A 20,641-nucleotide genomic window follows, 5' to 3' on the forward strand; every position below is an offset into this window, starting at 1 on the left:
TATTGGTTTTAACTCTTGACGGTATCAGTGACTGTCACTATTAGCTTACATGGTGTATACACCATTAGTTGTTAGGATTAGTATGTCATGTCTACACGCACACCAACTAAGACCTTTCACCTTAGAGACAAACAAACGCGCTCTCGCTCTCTCTAGACTGACCATCGGCTGGGGAGGTGCTGGGCACTGGCGTCTCCTTCTCGTCCTTCTGGTTGCCCTCGGCGACGAGTTCCGCCATGAGAATGAGGTCGGCCTCCAGCGGGTCCGCGGGGATCTTCTCTTTAATCTGCTGAATAGCCTCAACTATCTTCTCCGCACTGTCCAGAGTAGTGGGCAGGAACATGGGCACTGGCACCTGAGGAAGACAACAGGTAAATCGATTAATGGAAAGAGACTGTAGTGTGCTTGACCATGTACACAAGAGCGTGTAGGAGAAAGAGATGTGCCCCTCACTGGCAAGGACTGGGTAGAGTTAATGCTGTTCAGGAACATGAGTGTGTCCGGAGTGTGTCCGGAGTGTGTATGTGGTGTGTGTTAGAAGTGACTGTGGATGTGACGGTTCTGTAGTGAAAAACAGATTCAGAAGCTCAGACGTTTAAGTGGGGGTGATTTTATGGTACCCACCGGTAGTGGCAGACCCAGCGGCTGAGGGGTGTACTGGCTGTAGAGGTGCATGGGTACTGGCACATACACGGGCACAGGGATGGGCACCACCAGCACAGCTGGGTATTTCTGCTCTGTGGATACAAAACACACACACACACAAAAAATCAAGATCACACATCAGCATTAACTACTGTGGTGCTATGCTGTGTCTACATGTGGTCTCCCCCGTCTCTCTTTGGATGGGTGTGTGTATATTTGTCAGTCTGTGTGTGTGTGTGTGTGTGTGTGTGTGTGTGTGTGTGTGTGTATGCTGTGTGTTACCTGTCTGTGTCTCTACGGTCTGGTATGTGGGCTTGCAGAGTGTGCCTTTGGTCTGTGTGTGTGTGTATGCTGTGTGTTACCGGTCTGTGTCTCTACGGTCTGGTATGTGGCCTTGCAGAGTGTGCCTTTGGTCTGTGTGTGTGTGTGTGTGTATGCTGTGTGTTACCGGTCTGTGTCTCTACGGTCTGGTATGTGGGCTTGCAGAGTGTGCCTTTGGTCTGTGTGTGTGTGTGTGTGTGTGTGTGTTACCTGTCTGTGTCTCTACGGTCTGGTATGTGGGCTTGCAGAGTGTGCCTTTGGTCTCTCTGTGTGTGTGTGTGTGTGTGTGTGTGTGTGTGTGTGTTACCTGTCTGTGTCTCTACGGTCTGGTATGTGGGCTTGCAGAGTGTGCCTTTGGTCTGTGTGTGTGTGTGTGTGTGTGTGTGTGTGTGTTACCTGTCTGTGTCTCTACGGTCTGGTATGTGGGCTTGCAGAGTGTGCCTTTGGTCTGTGTGAGCGGTTTGCAGAGCAGCGCTTTGTTCTTCAACACCCTGGGAGGTGGGGGAGCGGGAGCCTTGACTGCATCCGTCTGCGTGCTTGCCTGTAAGGGGCAGTCCAGATGTCACACACACAATCTAGTAACACACACACACACACACACACACTGTTTGGAGGACTAGCAAGGATACTTACATGTCCAGAGATCTTGACAGGCATGTTTGGTACCGCACCTGGAAGAGGGAAGACAGAAAAATAGGCAACTATTCTGACAAATACACTAATGGGGACAGTCACACATCCATATACAGACTCAACACACACACACACACACACACACACACACACACACACGACTAATTGGCCTGTACCTTGTAGTGTAGGGTTGGCCAGGACACTGGGCTGACCATTAGGGGTGCTGGAGAGTGAGATGACATTGGCAATGACGGGCGTGGTCTCCTTGGAGACGGGTGGGTTTTTAGCTGCAGGGATCGACGAGGCTGAGATGACTGCAGGGAGAGTAGGAAAAAGAGGAGAATTGATAGAGTGAGAGAGAGAGGGTGAGAAAGCGATTGAGGGATGGGATGGAGATGCGAGAGTAAGAGACTAGGGTAAGGGAGGGCATTTTACACCAAATCTCTACCAAAACACCAAAATGTACCCGTGGTTAGGGAAACAGACATTCATTGAGCATTATTCTTAAAGGGTTAGAAATAAAAACAGCTGAACACAACAGGCTGCACATGGGCAGAAAGGGTGTAATGTCCTCTATTGCAGGGTTTCCCAACCCATGGGCAGTGGAGCACAATCCACTGGGCCGTGAAAATGTTTCAGGTTTTTTTCCCCCCCGCGTTTTTTCCACGAAGAACTGATTTTTAGTTGAGAACAATATTAATACAATTTATGGTTGAAATTGGATGATTTAAACACAATATAAAATATATAAATAGGCATAACAGAAAAATAATATCCTGTGTTGTTCGAATTTTACAGCGTCATCAAGTTGAGGCGCTCAGTTAAGGTAACTTTCGACTCGTTGACAATATTATCGAAAAAGTTTCTCAAGCGAAAGAATGACAGCCCCGGGGAATGTCATACTACCGAAAACTAAAAAATCCAGCGTACATACAAACCTGCTTATACTAGATTTGTTTTTGTGAATGTAGGTGATGACGTTCGGCCCAGAGTGCAGTGTAGAGTGCGTTTTAATGGGGTCTAATGATGTAATCAAACTTTCAAATCTGAAGCGACATATGCAGACGCGTCATCCAGCAGTGGCTGAAAAGTCGTTGGAATATTTCAAAAGAAAGGAGTGCTTTGAATGAAAGTTACATGGTAGCTGGACGTGTTGCACAGACCAAGAAGGCCTTTATGATCGCAGAGGAAATGTTGCTGCCAGCTGCGGTGGATATGTGCCGCGAGATGATTGGGGAAGACGGCGCGAAAAAAACTCTTGACAGTACCACTTTCGAACGACACAGTACAGGTGCCAGTCCTGGAAAGGATGAAAGGCAGCCCGTTCTTTTCAATACAGTTAGACGAGTCGGCAGACATCAGTAACTGTTTTTTTTTGTTCGTTAACGCTGGAGCGGTATTCTAAGAGTAGCCTACATGCTTTTCTGTGGATAGCTATCAACTCGAACCACTGCCCAGGAATGCTTGGTGCTCTTTATGTTGATAATAGATTGCAGCAACAGATTTAAATCATTATTTGGAACTATTTAATCCTATTTATTTAAACCTATTTGTCTGCATGTCTGAAGCAACACCTATTTTAATTAGGCATAGCTGAGTGGTCTTGTTTGCATGCTTCATCACTTGTTTTGAGTGCATGCGATCTTTTGGGTCTACACTGGTTTTCTTGAATTGGTTGTTTGCGGTCCACAAATAGGCCTAGGCCTACTGCAAATCAGTTCTTTTGTTTCAAAACTTTTTGATAAAAAAATCCCTCTCGACTGAAAATGCTCTGTGTGCTTTTATATTGTTTTCTGGTGCACGATACAATTTTGATCTATCTAGAAAGATTTCCTTGTATTATCTCTAGGCTGCCAAATGGTTGTTTGCAGTCCACAAATAGGCCTAGGCCTACTGCAAATCAGTTCTTTTGTTTCAAAACTTTTTGATAAAAAAAATCCCTCTCGACTGAAAATGCTCTGTGTGCTTTTATATTGTTTTCTGGTGCACGATACAATTTTGATTTATCTAGATAGATTTCCTTGTATTATCTCTAGGCTGCCTGTAGCAGGTGCTAATGTAGCTCTTTGTGACACATAACAATTGCTTATTCCATTTAAAAAGGAATATAGATTAGCTAAAATAAGCGGGTTGTCTGTTGGGCCCCAACCTGTTACAAATACAAAAAGGTGGGCCTCAGAGTAGAAAAGGTTGGGAACCCCTGCTCTATTGTGAGTTAGTGAGAATGAGCTTGGCACAGTGGCTCTTTACTATGTAGAATGTGTGTGTGTGCATGAGCATGCCTGGGAGCGTGTGATGTGTGTGTGTGAACTCACCCTGGTTGATTGGCTCCTTGCTGCCGTTCTGGTAGCAGAAGAACAGCAGGCAGCTCAGGTTACAGAAATGCTTCATCTCCCCGACCCAGCGCAGGGACTCAGACATGGCCCGAGCACGCTGGCAGCACGCACACTTAGCCACCTGAGAGAGGGCAACAAATCAAGAAGACACAGAAGAGGGAGAAGAGGGTAAGAGAGAGAGAGAGAGAGAGACACACACACAGAGGCAATTTATTAAGAGAAAAAGGAGACTGGTGTATCCAGGACAGCTTGTCACATGTTGATCTGACTGGGACACAAGTCCACCAACACCTCATGGCATAGATGAGCACAGAGCTGAAGGAAGCACTGCTGCTCATCTCAGTTACTTCAGGCAGCTGGTCTAGGCCTGACCCTTGTGCTACAGGGTCCACCAGCAGAGCAGGAGAGGCATCATCATACCTCCTCATGAATCAGATGCCATGATTCAAAATAGCTCATAGTTTGGGCAGGACAATCCTTATCCCAAATCTGCAAAATAGTCCCCCTTTGTGTGGCTGTTGCTATGCAACAAAGCACAAAAGCTACGTGTGTTTCAATGGGTTTTTGGTCTAAGCGCTAAAAGTCACCTACAAATAATATTCGAGACTTTCAGTAAAGACTTACAATACTCTGCAACATTCGTGTAGCATAGAAACAACTAACCGAGTCAATTTAGACATATAAAAAGTCGTGTAGATAGCTTAATTCACATGAAACATTCCCCACTAAATTAGCCACAACACGCCGCCATCTTAGTTAGATATTTTCTTTTGAGTGCGCACTGATTTGGAACGCTCAGGTAGATGAAAACAGGTCGTACAGTTACTATACCGTTGAATATAGCACACCCCAGAACTCACTCTCAGAATGGTGGATTCCATCTACCCGTGTTATAAGAACCCGTGACCCCTTGACCCTGGTCCTGACCTGGCAGAAGAGCAGTGTGTAGGAGGAAACGCAGTCGTGGCTGCAGAACTCTTCCTGCTTGCCAGAGAAAAGGCTGGTGACGAGGACCTGGGAGATGGCACCGCAGTAGCGGCAGCTGCGGCAGTGTTTGCGGCCCCAGCGCTTGGCCAGGTCGTGCCTGTAGAGCAGAGTGCAGCCTGCAGGGGGAGACACACACACACACACACACACACACACACACACACACAGAGAAGCATTCAACATCTGAAATAGCAGTAGGACTCAAGACTGTGTAACAGGGATTAGAGGAGGAAAAGGTCTGAGGATCAGGTGGATTTTGAAATTTTGAAAACAGCTTAGGTTACAAGCCAGATGGACGACTGCTGTGGTGCATATTGTGACCCATCTCAGAAACTATAGTATAATCTATTTCCAAATCTAAAATGGCCCCATGCCTGAATTTCGGCACTATGCCGGGGGAACTTTAAGCCATGTGTATAAAGATGGAACAGGCAAAGACCAAGACGACTGACAAAACACACGTTTGTCAGTGTTTAGAGTGTGTGTTTAAAGCATGGTGTGTGAAGTGGTCAGAGATAGGTGTGTGTGTGTAAGAGTGTGTGTGAAGTGGTCAGAGATAGGTGTGTGTGTGTGTGTGTGTGTGTGTTAAGAGTGTGTGTGTGTAGTGGTCAAAGGTAGGCGCGTGGGTGTGTGTGTGTGTGTGAAATGGTCAGAGTTAGGTGTGTGTAAAGTGGTCAGTGTGTGTGTGTGTGTGTGTGTGTGTGTTAAGAGTTTGTGTGAAGTGGTCATAGGTAGGTGTGTGTGTGTGTGTGTTAAGAGTGTGTGTGACCACGAGAGGAGGCGGACTGGTGCCTCACCTTCACTGCAGAAGAGCCGGTCCACGCCGCAGACCCTCTTGACCTCCTTCACGCCTTTGTCCACCTTACAGTAGTCGCAGCGGCCTGGCAGCAGGCTCATCCTCCTGAAGTCCTCCGCGCACTGCTTCCCACACAGCACAAACATCTTCCCCTGGATTACATTAGATTAGATTCAACTTTATTGTCATTGGACAGAGTACAAGTACTGAGACAACGAAATGCAGTTTAGCATCCAACCAAAAGTGCAAAATAGCAAGTTAAGAGTTAGGTATGAAATATGAACAGAATTGGGACTAGCAGCAATTGAGGTAGGAAGTGTAGATAGATATGAAAGAGACACAGGGCATCTGCTCACAACACAGCGCTTTAAAGACGCTCTACCTCGATACGGTGTTACGTACCTTTACCTCCATACAACCATAATCTCATGCTTACTAACAAATAAACATAACAAGGCATACAGTATATGACTGACAACAGCCTGTTATAAGGGATTGGCTGTGCAGGTTGTCCAGTTAAGACAGAGAGAGAAAGCGGAGTGAAGGAGAGTGAGAGGGGGTGCCCTTCATGAGATACACCCTGAAGGACAGGCTAATGGAGGATCAAGAAAAGAGGTAGACGGTGAAAAAGAGAAGGAGGAGGATCTGAGGCGGAGAGGTACGATGAGTGGAGAGCTGCCTAAGAGAGCATACCATGACCTCCACAGGCTCTGGCCGGGTGCTGATGGTGGTGTTACAGTGTCGGCAGGACAACTTTCCTATCTTAGTGGAGGAGGAAGTCAGGGTCTGAGCGAGCGAGAGCAAGGGCGAGGGCACGGGCGAGGGCTCTGGTGCGGCCGAGGTGCTGGGTACCACAGCCGATTTAGCTGCTGTTACATTCAGCTTCACCTGTGCGTTGGTCTTGTTGAAGTTTTCCTGTGGACACACACATAGAGTTTCTTCTTCATCTGATGCGAAAGGAGTAGGTCTATCTGAGGTGCTGATGAGGATGACAGGTGTACATGCCCAATGCTTTGAACATGTTTTATGATACAGTCACTTCAACTTGCACTTGATCTTTAGCTACCTTTCCATTCCAACCGGGTTATGGGTGGTTCTCTCTACAGTTTTCAGATGCACACAGACATAGGCGAACACTCGTATAAAAGGCATCTTTAGGATGACAACCTCAATCTACCACACCACCCAACACCACACACAGAAAGGTTTAGTGAAATGAGAATGCATATGTAAGAGGGTATCTTAAAGATATGGGAAGTGTGCGTGTGTGTGTGTGTGTGTCTGTGTCAAATGTACCTGGAAGCTGAGGACACAGTTGAAGGTGCAGAAGTTCCGGATGGATCCATCGGACATGGCAAGGTGGTACTGGGGCACAGCAGTGGTGCTGCATTTGTCACATGGTAACGACGTCCCTGTGTGTGTGTGTGTGTGTGTGTGTGTGTGGGAGACAACAGACAACATTAGGGCTCTGAGTAAAAAACAGTGACAGAACAGCAGGTCCTGATTTCTATATCCATGTGGCCATGAGTCTTTAATGCCATGATGGCATGCACTATGTGACTGTTCGGTTTGCTCTTGCAAACATGTGTGAGTGTGTGTACGTGTGTGAGTGTGTGTACGTGTGTGAGCGTGTGTGAGTGTGTGTGCGTGTGTGCGTGTGTGTGTGTGTGCGTGTGTGAGTGTGTGTGCGTGTGTGAGTGTGTGTACGCATGTGAGTGTGTCTGCATGTGAGTGTGTCTGCATGTGAGTGTGTCTGCATGTGAGAGTGTCTGCATGTGAGAGTGTCTGCATGTGAGTGGGTCTGCATGTGAGTGGGTCTGCATGTGAGTGGGTCTGCATGTGAGTGGGTCTGCATGTGAGTGGGTCTGCATGTGAGTGGGTCTGCATGTGAGTGTGTCTGCATGTGAGTGTGTCTGCATGTGAGTGTGTCTGCATGTGAGTGTGTCTGCATGTGAGTGTGTCTGCATGTGAGTGTGTCTGCATGTGAGTGTGTCTGCATGTGAGTGTGTCTGCATGTGAGTGTGTCTGCATGTGTGAGTGTGTACATGTGTGTGTACGTGTGTGAGTGTGTGCACGTGTGTGAGTGTGTACATGTGTGTGAGTGTGTACATGTGCGAGTGTGTGTATGTGGCCCATGTGTATAAGGCTGAATGTTTACCTGTAGAGCTGACCGTGTGCACTCTTTGAGCGGTCACACACGTGGCAGAGCAGAAGAGTTCCGTTTTGCCTTTGCTGTCCACACCTTCAAGCATGTCTGAGGAGGGACGCATCGACTTACACATCGCACATGGCACAGTCTTGTGACCCTTCTTCAAGAAAACACACAAACACACACACCACCATCAATTATCATGTTGCACAACCTCCCACCTCACACGAAACCACCAAATTGTCATTTAAAACCAGCACCGTGTGTGTGTGTGTCCTAATTGCCGCGCAGTACTGAAAGCCATGAAGCATGACATTTGATTACTTTATGATCCACCTGCCTCCTTGTATGTTGTTAGGGTACAGAGAGGCAGAGGGGAGAGAGGGGGAGTGAGAGACAGGTTTAACACTCCTTTATTAAACCACTGTCTGAAACAATTACACTACTAAAACACATAAATCATTACAACCTCCAACTGACAAGGCCGAAATCATTACATTCATATAAAGAAAAGGAAATGCTCAAGCCCCTCCATATCACACTTGGGGGGGGGGGGGGGGGGGGGGGCGGGCGGGCAGCTTCCCCCCCTTAGACTAATAAGGTCTCTGCTTACATACAAACACTAATCTGGTAGGTGCTCTTCACCCAGGAAGTATATGTGTTCACACAGAAATTAATTACGTACAATAAGGAACACATTTTAAATGAATGCTGATTGTTGCACATTGTACGAGTTAACAATTATTATTTTGTGATGATCTAATTAATTTATGTTTAACATGTTTAAGTAGACTTTCTTATCTGGCTAATTGGAAGAGGGCAGCGCCCCAGCGCCCCGAATTAACCAACTGCCACTGAATAAGCATTTTCAATTTCCATGCGACCAGCCACCATTCCCTTAAAAACCGTGCCCCGCCTCAACTGAACCTGCCCCCAGTTACTTGTTCTTTCGCATCCTTCAACCATCTTTGCTAATCCCAATAAAATACTCAAACAAACAGACCTTGTGTCTCTTCTCCACCTTGAAAGTGGGGCTGCTCAGAAAGCACTGATGTAAAAAACTTCACCCCAACTTTCCAAACCGTCCCTCAGGCACCCCACCCCAAACTTTCACAATACCAAAACACATGACCCATCGTCTTCTCCAGAGAGAGAGAGATGAAAACATCGAGGAAGACAGAGAGCTAAAGAGTGAGAGGATGTACCTTGCGGTAAGCAGTGATGCAAGCCTGGCTGCAGAACTTCTTGCTGATGCGGTCGATCTGCAGCGTGTGTCCCTGTCCGCCTTGGCTGCCCTGGTAGCAGTAGCTCCCGCAGTGGGAGCAGCAGTTCATGGTCAGCTTGTTGGAGGAGCGGAAGCGCATGAAACACTCGTCGCTGCACAGCTTGTGCCGCGAGCCCATGTAGTTCACCTCATGTTTACTCTGAGAGAGGGGTGGTGGGAGAAAAACGAAATACATCACAAGTCACAAAACTCTGAGTGATCTAGCCAGTCTTTTTGGACTTAAAAGATGTAACCCTTGATTACAATCAATCACATTTGATACAATACAGTGAAATTCTCCTCATGCTCCTCTAGCTGTCCGGCCAGTGCTCTGTAAATAGGAAACAAAGTGGCTCGGACCTACCATATACTATTCCAGCCTGGCTCCAGGAGCACGGAAAGGGAGGGGTGTATTTGACCTTTAAGTTGTTGCATGAAAGCGGTGTGTCTGCCAGGGTATACGCAGGTATATGAAGTATTTTACCCACTTATTATACCCACTTCTCAAGGGACCACTACACCACTGATGAAAGCGGTGTGTCTGCCAGCACTTACCACCACAACCTTCTGGCAGGAGCTGCACCGTGCTTTTGGCTCCGAGGAGGAGAGTGGAGCAGAGGGGGCTGGAGAAGCCAAGGTGACGACGGACGAGGCTGGTTTGGTGGTGGCAGCTGTGGACAGAACGCTGTCCCGTTTGTAATTGAAGGCGGAGAGGCACTTCTGGCTGCAAAAGTCCTTCACTGAGCCCCCCTTGTCCACGGGGGCAATGATCACATCCTTTGGGTTAGAGATCACCCTGCACAAAGAAGTTCACACACACTGAATACAAATATATCACTCAGTTGTTAAAGTCTGTACCATGAGGACTTACACATTTTCTCGAGGACTGATGAGTGCTTAAGCAGCCATGAGACGCCCGGCAAACCCACATTTCCAGCTGGAGCCCTCAAACCCCATCCACCCTCCCCCACGTACGTCTCCAACACAAGACTAGGCTTAATTGGGCTGTGATGGTAAGACCGCAACAATGCAGTCAATGAGGCAGTTATGAAAGCAGTAATAATGAGACACAGGCAACAGTGGCTGGGCTGACGTAAGGGACAGTTGTAATAATAAGGGTGGTGTCTAACATGGCGTGGCCCTTGTCTTGTACATGGTCGCCTTACTTGAGGCAGAAGTGGCAGGTCCTCTTGGCAGCTGCTCTGATGACTGTGCCGGTGGAGCCGGTGAGGCAGGAGGTGGAGCAGTAGAGCTGAGGCGAGCCCTTGCGCTGGTACGCCGTCTGGCCCTTCAGCAGGACCTTCTGGCAGCCTGAACACACCACACACAAGGTGCTCGCTGATGGCAGCTGCGCTGGCAACACCGAGGGAGGCGCCGTGGGCTTCGGAGGTGCCACCGCCATGGGCACATCTGCTTTAGCAGCTAGGGTGGGCAGGAAGAACGAGAGAGATAACGGACTCTGCATCTGTGATGCTCTTCGTCACTCCGAAACATGCATTGTTCAGGAGTTCTGGAATGTGTCATTAGTGAATATGTTGCTAAGTATTACAGTACGGTACAGTACAGTCCGTCAAAGCAGTGGTACTCACCAGGAACAGCAGATGCCTGACCCACAGAGAACACCGCACTGATCTTAAACTGCTCAGACAACTTCTGCTGACCAAACTCCTAAAAATACACAAACACACAGAGATAAGAGATCCAAACACACGTATGTGCCTTGAGAGTTTTGGAAACTCACTGAGAAGTAGTGGATCTGTGTGAGTGTGTGTGTGTGTGTGTGTGTGTTTGTGTGTGTATTTGTGTGTGTGTATGTGTGTATTTCTATGTGTGTGTGTGTGTTTGTGTTTGTGTGTGTGTATGTGTGTGTATTTCTATGTGTGTGTGTGTTTGTGTGTGTGTGTGTGTGTGTGCGCTTCTGTGCCTCAGTGAAATTAAATGTGTGCTGTACCTCTCCCGAGTAGGGCTCATCCTTGATGCCCTCGGTGTTGAAGGGGGCAAGTGCCCGATCATACTCTTCATCCTGGGGCTCGTCCTTGATGCACAGATTCAGCTCCACCGCAGGAGCCGCTTCCTGTGGAAGGCACAGTAGAGCTGCTCTCATTCAGCACACTTTTCAGGACCATGCAAATACAGTATGCATTCAACTGGACCATACCTGAGATCCTGGAGCCAATGTGCTGGTGTCCAGTTTGGACAGTGCAGGAGCCTCTGCACAAACAAACACAAAGCATTAAGTCAACTATGCTTATGCTTCTAAATGTAATAAGCTCAGGCACAAGATACCGGGCAATTCAAATAGATAAATGAGTGCAGGGTGTACCCATAGTACTCAGGGTGTACTCAGTGTGTACTCATTGTAACTTACTGAGGCTGCCTGTGTGGTCAGTGGATGGGTCAGGGTTCTCCTGCTTTAGCCCTACAGACGAATCCTTTTGGGGTTGGCTCAGAACAAGACCTGAAGGGGAGAACAAGACACCTGAATGAGACCACCTAGCAACACATTTTCATAAATGAATTCATGCACTTTAGTCTGCAATTACCATTAAGTAATAATAATAATAAAAACTTAATTTGCATAGAACCTTTCATACAAAACAATACAAGTCTTAACTACGAAGTATGTGTGAGAAAATATGTGAGTGTTTCTATCAAGTATCCTGAGAAACCCTTAAGAAAGAATGTCGCATCTTTCAGAAAGGAAGGATATCCATTGGAGATGAGAAAACAAATAAGCCAGGAGTGGCTTAGACACTGAGACACAAGATGAACAAATACAGCAATACCACTCTATACTGCTTAATATCACATATATTGGTTTGTGGAGAAATGGGAACACATACGCAGTCATACACTAAGCATTGAGATAATAGGCTAACACAGGGGCGTAGCCAGGACATTATTTCTGGGGGGGCCAGCTCTGGCCAGTCTTTTATTTGGGGTGGCACTTGATTGTCAAAAACTACTATTTTAAAACTCACACACATGCTGCGAATATGGGGCCTGTAGCCTTGACAATATAAGACGACTTCATAAAAAAAATACTAATGCATTTATTTCAGCTTTATACCGTTTCTGTTCAGGAGGGTTTTTTGTATTTTTTTGCCGTGCTGTGAGGTTGGGGGGGGGGGGGGGGGGGGGGGGGGGGGGGCAGGGTGGCCATTCTCTGACGAATGGTGGCCGTGGCCCCCCCTGGCCACCACGTGGCTACGCCCCTGGGCTAACATCTTAGTGTTCTCTTGTGGGTCAGGTATGACTGATGGGTGAGGCCTTTAGTATTTACCTGAGGCCGTCCTCTTTGATTTGTCTCCTACGCTCCCATCAGATGTTGTGTCTGTGTTGTCCTCCATCACCGTCTCCACTCCCATGTCCAGGTCCTCGGGGTCTGTTCCTCTGGTCACGCTGATCACTTTCTGGGTGTGCACAACCTGTGTCTCAGGGGACGTCTGGGATTGTGAAGTGGCCACTGCCTCCACTCCCATGTCCAAACCGCCAGTGCTCATCTCCATATCCACGCCCATGTCCAGGTCGGCATAGGCGTTTGTGTCTCCCCCTACGGAACAGCTGGGCTCAGAGTCCATGCTGATCTCTTCCTTAATCTCACTGATCACTGGAACCTCCAGCACCCCTGCCTCACTGTCCCCTGACTGCCTGTCCACCTCCATATCCCCTGCACCTCCCTCCAAACTTTCAGTGCTCCCTCCCAAGCACTTAGCACCCGTTTCTAAAACTTCCTTCTGCCCCTCCTCCTCCCCCATACCCTCCTTTGTACCCCCTTTTCTCCCTTCTGAACCCTCACCCTGCGGATGTTGTTGTTCTCCCCTCTCTTCATCCATTGCCTCAGTCCCCATCTCTTCCTGCCTGTCCTCCTTTGCCCCGGCCACAGGCTTCTGTTCTGTGGAGGGGGTGTGAGAGTGAGGCTCTGGTGGTGTGCTGTCGCTGGCTGCTTTCTGTGTCATGGCGCTGTCTCCAGAGCTGAGCAGCTCTCCAGTCTGAGAAGAGCTCACCACACTGCTGAGGCTCCCCTTAGAAAGAGCTGGAGAGTCTCCATTTACACTGTCTCCGCTGGCAGCATCAGCGTTAGCCGCATCCCCTGAAAGAATGCTCCCAATAACAAGATCCATTCCACCTGTCCTGCTATCACCACTGTCTCCTTTGGGCTCTTTATTTCCCCCGGCGTCATTTCTATTGGTCTCATCTGGACTGGGTGTCACTGTGTTTCCAGTCTCTCCTTCTCTACTAGTGAGATCTTCACTGGCACTGACCTCGCCGGTATGGTCTCCATCTGCATCATCTTTGCTTGTGGTCTCTCCAGAGTCTACGATATTGACACCATTTGCCTCTCCACTGCAGCTGCGCTCTTCAGGTCCCTGACTCGCATTCCCATCCATCACTCTGCTGGGCTCATACAGAGCTGGGGGGGGCACATTACATATAACATGAATATAAGGTGGAAACAATGGTAAGATTATACGATTAAGTCCAAACACATTTTTTTTTACAAATATGATATTGATACGTCAAAGTTCCGTTTGTTTTTGCCCTCAGCAAAATGCGCCCTCTACCAAAACACTATCATGGCGCGAAATAGTGAGGAAGCAGCAGGAAACAAACTGATTCATTGGTTCGGGTTAATCAGCATGTGTAGGAACAAGAAATATGCAACACTTCACCCTGGACAGATTTCTGGTTCAAATTGAAGAATGAAAAGTTGTCTTCAGCATTCTACCTAAGCGGTTCACTGATGGTTAATAGATATAATTGTTATCCTACTATGGCTGGCGAATTAGTAGAATCATGAAAGTTGACGTTAGCAAGCTGGCATGTTAAGGCCATCGTATTGTATTACCATGACCAAACACTACAATATTAACACTACATGTTTTATGGAAACTTACTTTAAACTACAAACGTAACCACATTGCTAGTCAGAAGCCCAGTTGATTATAGTCAACACAAATAACACTATCGCTACGACAGTTAATTTACGTCATGAAATGCCTATGAATAACGCTATGTGTTGCATTTGGTTAGGTCCTTTTTAATGGCCCGTGGTATTTTGGCTTTGGAGCCCTAAACCTAACCACATTGCTGAGCTACCACGGGGACCGTGCATGTTTTTTTTTTTGCTAACTTACCACTGCTAGCTATGCACTGTGGAACTGTAAACAATGCGTTTGCTCCAATGTGGACGTTCGTTTTGTTGCTTACCGTTCAAATGCTTTCTTCACAACAACTTTCTATGTTTACTTCAGATAAATTCCTGCAATGTTATTCCAAACAATTACTGTCCAACTAAACAGGGTACTGCATTGGACAAAGGTAGCAATTGGCTACAGAATACTGCCAGAGGAGGGTCTCTACATACTTCGCTGAGCTACTTCCGCACCTTGCACTCCTCTCGTAATCCAACAGGAGGCGCCCACATGCCAGACGATATCTTCATTAGCGTTTCCAATGTCTGATTCCGGTATCGGTGGTCGGTCTCGTCGTTCCCGATTCCACTCAAATATTGTAGGGATAACGCCTTTTTTCAGACGCCTCCTAATGGTTCCTTCCACAAAATCGTCTGGTTTGAAATGGACACTGCAAACCTTTGTATGTTTCGTTATTTGAAAGTTACTCCTTCTTATGTTAACTAACCATCTTTTCCTGATCTCTTCCTCCACCGGAAAGGAATGAAAGCTAATACAGGAGTTGTATCGTGAAGATACCGAGCACAACGGGACACTACAGTGCTCCGACGCTACTTTCATCTGCTTTTGACGACGCACAACAGTTGAATCCATTCATATAAACATATATAAAGTAAATTATGACGTTTCTTAGTTGTGTTGTATGGGGGCGTAACTCCTCCACAGCTGATTGTGTTTCTTAGTTGCCAGGTAAACCGGAAGCGGCTTTGCCGGTATAAAGGATAAGCGGAAATACATCACGATTCCCGTTGCTTAGAGCCTATTGAAATAATTTGAAATGCAACAGTCCTGATAAAGTTAATTTGTACACGGTTATTCCAGAGTAACAACATATAGAGTAATGAAGAAATATTACGTTGTGTTTAAACTGCGTCTTATTTAAAAACTGCTCCTACGGGCAAGCTATAATGTAGGCTCAAAATTGGATAGACTACGTTAGCTCCATGTGCCCTCGTAGGCCGTAAGGTGAACACGGTTTTCGTTTCAGCCCGTTCCACTCACTGGCATCTACACAATCTTTAGCTTATAAAAAAGAACGAGTCGTAGTTAGTTACCAAAAAAAAGTTCGTCGCTGATTTTCCAGTCGATTGTCTATATGGCTTTGTTTCATGCAGAACTAGAGACTTCAGAGCGTAATAAGATTTTTGTCGGGAGCCGTGCCACGGTTCGACACGTGATCATGCTACACCAATGAGAAGGCTGCATTTGTCAACAGAATGGAAAAATGGCGGCTCCCGTGTGGTTAGAAACATCGTTAAAGATAGAGGAAAACATCCGAACATCCTCAAAAGTGGGCTAAATTAATTCTAATTAGTGCTGTATAGATAGCCGCGTCCAAGAATAACAATGAGGCAAATATACGATAATGTTATTTTTATGTTAAGTCATTGACATCAAGTTTAACATACATGGGAATACCCATTACTGTGGATCTTACATGGACTGTGAACACCCACCGAAGAAATCAAGGCAAAGACTGTACTTCCTACATCAGCTGAGGAAGTTCAGCACCATCAGCTGTGTGTCCTGACAGCATCACTTGGTATGGGAACTGTACAGCCTGTGACTGCTGCACCGAATCATCAGAGCATCTCTCCATATTCTGCAGGAGACCTACAAGAAAAGACCTACCTACCAGCGCCCAAGGTATTGTAAAGGATTCCTAACATCCTGACCATGGACTTTTCAAAACACTGAGGTCAGGCAAACGTCTCTGCTGCTACAAGACCAGAACAGAGAGACTGAGGAGGAGCTTCTTTCCTCAAGCATTCCTTATCCTGAACACACACAATGACTATAAAACATCAATTACACCTTTTTTCACACACTGCTCTTTAAACTCCCTCTTGCTATTTATGAAAAATATTTCTTGATCTTTCTTTCTTCACACTCGCACAGAAAAAACAGTAGTATTTTTATGTATGTGACAAATAAACCTCCATGTATCAATAAAAGGCAGTAATTGTAAATACCAATGACCATCTGTTTGTTCATTCATTCATTCATTCTTCCACAAATGAAAACAACACTAATGAACCATAAAAACACTCTTTATGAAACATGAAATATGATATATAAAACTGTACAAAACTGAATAAGAAATAACAGATTAGGGACACTCAGTCCTCACTGTTAGTGTCAGTGTCAGGACAGTTATCTTCCAGTTCCTACAGCAACGACATAGGTCAACTATGCAACACAATCCTGCAGAAAAACATCTGTCTGTCTCACAGGCACCTTTGCAGCCACAGTGTATCACATGCAAAACACTGTCAGGGGCCGGATTTCTAGTCATCCAGGTGACGTGCAAGTTCCCATTCTCTATTTGCCAACCATATCCAGCAGGTGATGGAGCACTTATATTATGTTTGAGACAGGACCTCATTATTGCAGCCTGGTAGTTTGCCCTTTTGCAGTGCTGATGGAGGGCATCAGTGGTAGGGGGAATGGATAATTCTGGCAAGGCTGATGATGTCATACAGAAAGCCTTGAACCTAGCTTTATTTACATTATCAGCTGCCGACTGATCATATAAGTGGCATACATACTGGCAAAGAAATGCAAATGTTGACTGCTCCAAGTTTAAGTTAGTACCTAAACTTTTAAAAGCCTTTAGGTACTCATCTTTCTCACATGCAACAGAAAATGTCTTTTTTTTCTCCTTTGCCATTAAAGGCACTTGTGGAGTCACACCCAGAAAATGTTTGAATTCCGATCAAGGCTGAAAACACACTGGTTCCAAGAGCTGATGACACCTTGGTAATGTCAATGATACATGTCCTGTTGCCAGTCCCTGTAAAAAAACATATAAAGTGCATGGCAAATCTGTCTGCACACTTACAGCAATGACTGCCACATCTGTAGATGCCAGACAGTGTAGCGGGTTGAAACGGAAACAGGGTTCACCTTACAGCCTATATGAGGATGTGCATGTGTGTGAGTGTGAGTGTGCACACACTGGGCACCTTCACGAGGCTTCTCTCCAGTCTTCTCTTCCACACACACACACACACAAACAGAGTTGAAGACCTTGTAAATGTTTTCCCACATAGTATGTTTTTGCATATGAAAATGCCAGTGAAAATGCCTTTACATATTGTAAACATATAAAAGGTCAGGCACATTTATGTGGACCTTCCCTGCCATGTACTATCAGGTGATGTTTTAAAGACCCAGCTTGTTTAGAAGTTTTTCCACATTGGCATGAGTATCAACATATGCATTTGAGAAGGGCAAACTTCAAACTTCAGAATTCAAGCATTTACATGGCTTTTCTTCACTGTGCAACCGCTGATGGCATTTCAGACTTGATGTCCTAGTGTAGTGTTTCTCAACCACTGGGCCGTTGCACTTATCCTTATTACTACTGTATTTTGTGCTGTGTCTTACTGATATAATGTATTTAACCCTTATTTAATGTTAATCACAATTACAAACGAGGGTCTGACAGGGCTTACAATTAGGTGTGAGTGCTCCAGATCAATGAGGAAAAGTCAACCCCCTCCCTGGATTTCTAAAGTTGGGATGATTATTGTATTTCTGTGATGACTTCTTACAATGTTGCATGGAATTGTTTGTGTATCATCTAAGCCTATGATTTCTCATAGTTAAGATCACCTTAGCTGACGTAGGAAGTACAGTCTTTGCCTTGATTTCTTCGGTGTGCTGGGTGTTCACAGTCCATGTAAGATCGTCAGTAATGTGTATGCCCATGTATGTCAAACTTGATCTAAATGACTTAACATAAAAATAACATTATCGTATATTTGCCTCATTGTTCTTCTTGGACGCGGCTATGTATACAGCACTAATTAGAATTAATTTAGCCCAATTTTGAGGATGTTCAAGTGTTTTCCTCTATCTTTAACGATGTTTCTAACCGCACGGGAGCCGCCATTTTTCCATTCTGTTGTCAAAAAGCAGCCTTCTCATTGGTGTAGCATGATCACGTGTCGAACCGTTGCACGGCTCCCGACAAAAATCTTATTACGCTCTGAAGTCTCTAATTCTGTATAAAACAAAGCCATATAGACAATCGACTGGAAAATCAGCGACGAACTTTTTTTTGGTAACTAACCACGACTCGTTCTTTTTTATAAGCTAAAGATTGTGTAGATGCCAGTGAGTGGAACGGGATTCATTTTCTAAAGCACTTTTCGTGCTTCACCTTGCGGCCTATCGCGCATGCGTTACCTTGTATATATTTGGCATTGAGCCGTCTCTGCTCTAGCACAAACAGGCCAGCAACCTCACTTGGAACCATCAAATTGTACGCTTGAATGTGGCTCACAGAAAAGTAGCCCTTGCTTGACCGAGGCAAGCCTGTTCAAATGTTAGTGCAGACAGCATTTCATTTTGGAGCCATAACAAAGTTTATTAATTGACATAGACAGGCTGTTCACAAATGTCCACCGCCCTATAGTGCTCCGCGTGAATGTGGCTTCACTTCCGGTTGCTACGAGACCTACGTTAACAATCGCCGTCTGTCATTCATTCATTCATTCTACAATGTGGGAACACAACCTCGCCGAGTTAAAAAACGGCAATGTAAATAATACATGTGCCCTCCGCAGTAACTGGATGGGAAGACGAAGTTTAAAAAAATGGCCTAGGATAACATACAGCAGCTTTTTTTAGTACTTTGTTGAGTCTGTATCTTGCGATGGTAAGGCACACAGATGAACCTAAAAAGCTCAGAAGCTTACCAGTATTAACACAGCGAGAAACCAGGCGAATGTGGCTAAAAGAGATCACAGAAGACCTAGTCTACTTGGAAGCTGAAATAGAGCCAAGTCAGACTCCTAAAACAACCCATGATAAGGCCTGGGTATTGGGATAAAAATCAGGAGTGATACAAACAGCAGGCTGTTCGTGTATTGCAGGGCTAGGACGCTCCTGCAGCATAGATCTAGTCAATGTTTTTAATCCCTGTGTGCCCTGTGTAAACATAACTTAAGACATGTTTAAGCGCAGAAAATCAGGGAGCCCTTTAACACCGTGAGTATATTGATTTCTAACGTAATGTTGCGTTTAAAATATCTAGCGTCAATACCAAATGTAGCCGTCAAGCCTACCTGTTGTTGTTGCAACTTGACTGTCAACGATCATCCTGACGACTCTTCGTCGCGTCTTCTCAGGTGGCTTCTCATAACCCAGATAAAGCGTTGGGTACGGGTTTTCCTCAGTTGGCGCTTTGTCCACAAAATGAAACGAACAGACATAAACATATTTCGGAGGACGTTTTAAGTTTAGGTTTTTCAGCCAATTTCTTTTAGCCTCGTCGTCTTTGGGCACTGGGTGAAAGCTGTACCATTTCGGGCACGAACACTCTATTTTCTTTTTTGGCTTGTGGTCAAAACACTCCGATTTCAACCAATTGTTTAGTTTTGTCCGGTTGTGAGTACACCCGCGAACGGCACACGTTGTTCCCGAGCTTTTATAAGACATAATATTAACCAGGAACAGCAGCGATGTGATTAGCCTCCACCGGAAGTATCACCCACAAATGTTTACCCAGCAACCACCTCAGGAAACTTGTGGATAGGGGGCTACATGCATTTAAAACAGGCCTATTTTTCTGGAGTAGGTAATACAATGGAGTGTAGTGTAGTCTAATGTGTATCCAAAAGTGATACCTCTAAAAATTTGTCAAAGTAGGATATTATTCGAAATGCGAATGTTTCCGCTGAATGTTTTCACCATACCATAATTGGCATCATAGACTTGCGCATCTGACTGCCTTCATGTTGTGACATCACAGAATGAGTGTTATCCAGATGCATTTTAGAGCTATTACACTCATCCATGTTCAACCGCCTCCCAGTCTGTGGTTGATAATTATTTTATAATTAGTGTGATTGCACAATCACACAGCATTGCAAAGTTGTCTTGGAAAACCATAACTGGGTTATTTTGAGTAGGGCATGACCTCTGAAGTACCCTTTGGGTTCAGGACATCGTCCCCTGGGAACTCTGACTGTTGAACGTAGTTAACTTACTTGTAAGCAACTGGCCGCTGTGGCGTCATCACATACCCTCGCCTGTTTTGGTCAGTCAAGAGGAAGTTGTGTAGTTGTTGGTGAAGACTTTCCTGACCCACCAATGCCTTTAGACAGTGTTTCAATGTCTGCACAAACCTCCCAGCTAGGCTGTTTGTGGATGGATGGTAGGGTACTGACCATATGTGTGGTACCCCATTTACATTTATTATATTTGGAGTAATGTGTGCATCGCTTCAGAAACTAATTGGGGCCAATTGTCACTTACCAGCTGCTCTGGACACACAAAATGGCTGAACATTTTTACCCAGTTTCT

General features: G+C 45.8%; 1 protein-coding gene across 1 annotated transcript in view; it reads right to left on the reverse strand.

Annotated features, from left to right (window-relative positions):
• Window positions 1-20,641, reverse strand: part of zmym4.1 (zinc finger MYM-type containing 4, tandem duplicate 1) — a gene marked incomplete at its 5' end in the record, with an annotated part of 38,415 nt that overhangs the window by 11,839 nt on the left and 5,935 nt on the right. The window contains 20 exons of the mRNA XM_080859169.1: window positions 163-355; window positions 625-737; window positions 1,363-1,507; window positions 1,600-1,637; window positions 1,776-1,913; window positions 3,915-4,056; window positions 4,863-5,038; window positions 5,720-5,870; window positions 6,412-6,633; window positions 7,015-7,130; window positions 7,877-8,027; window positions 9,073-9,291; window positions 9,687-9,927; window positions 10,298-10,553; window positions 10,721-10,799; window positions 11,083-11,205; window positions 11,290-11,342; window positions 11,500-11,589; window positions 12,415-13,545; window positions 19,402-19,518. Of these exons, the coding sequence (XP_080715295.1) occupies window positions 163-355; window positions 625-737; window positions 1,363-1,507; window positions 1,600-1,637; window positions 1,776-1,913; window positions 3,915-4,056; window positions 4,863-5,038; window positions 5,720-5,870; window positions 6,412-6,633; window positions 7,015-7,130; window positions 7,877-8,027; window positions 9,073-9,291; window positions 9,687-9,927; window positions 10,298-10,553; window positions 10,721-10,799; window positions 11,083-11,205; window positions 11,290-11,342; window positions 11,500-11,589; window positions 12,415-13,545; window positions 19,402-19,518 (3,894 nt within the window). The remainder of the gene's footprint in view (window positions 1-162; window positions 356-624; window positions 738-1,362; window positions 1,508-1,599; window positions 1,638-1,775; window positions 1,914-3,914; window positions 4,057-4,862; window positions 5,039-5,719; window positions 5,871-6,411; window positions 6,634-7,014; window positions 7,131-7,876; window positions 8,028-9,072; window positions 9,292-9,686; window positions 9,928-10,297; window positions 10,554-10,720; window positions 10,800-11,082; window positions 11,206-11,289; window positions 11,343-11,499; window positions 11,590-12,414; window positions 13,546-19,401; window positions 19,519-20,641) is intronic.

This window comes from Sprattus sprattus, assembly GCF_963457725.1.
Source record: "Sprattus sprattus genome assembly, chromosome: 20".
NCBI classification, from domain to species: Eukaryota; Metazoa; Chordata; class Actinopteri; order Clupeiformes; family Clupeidae; genus Sprattus; species Sprattus sprattus.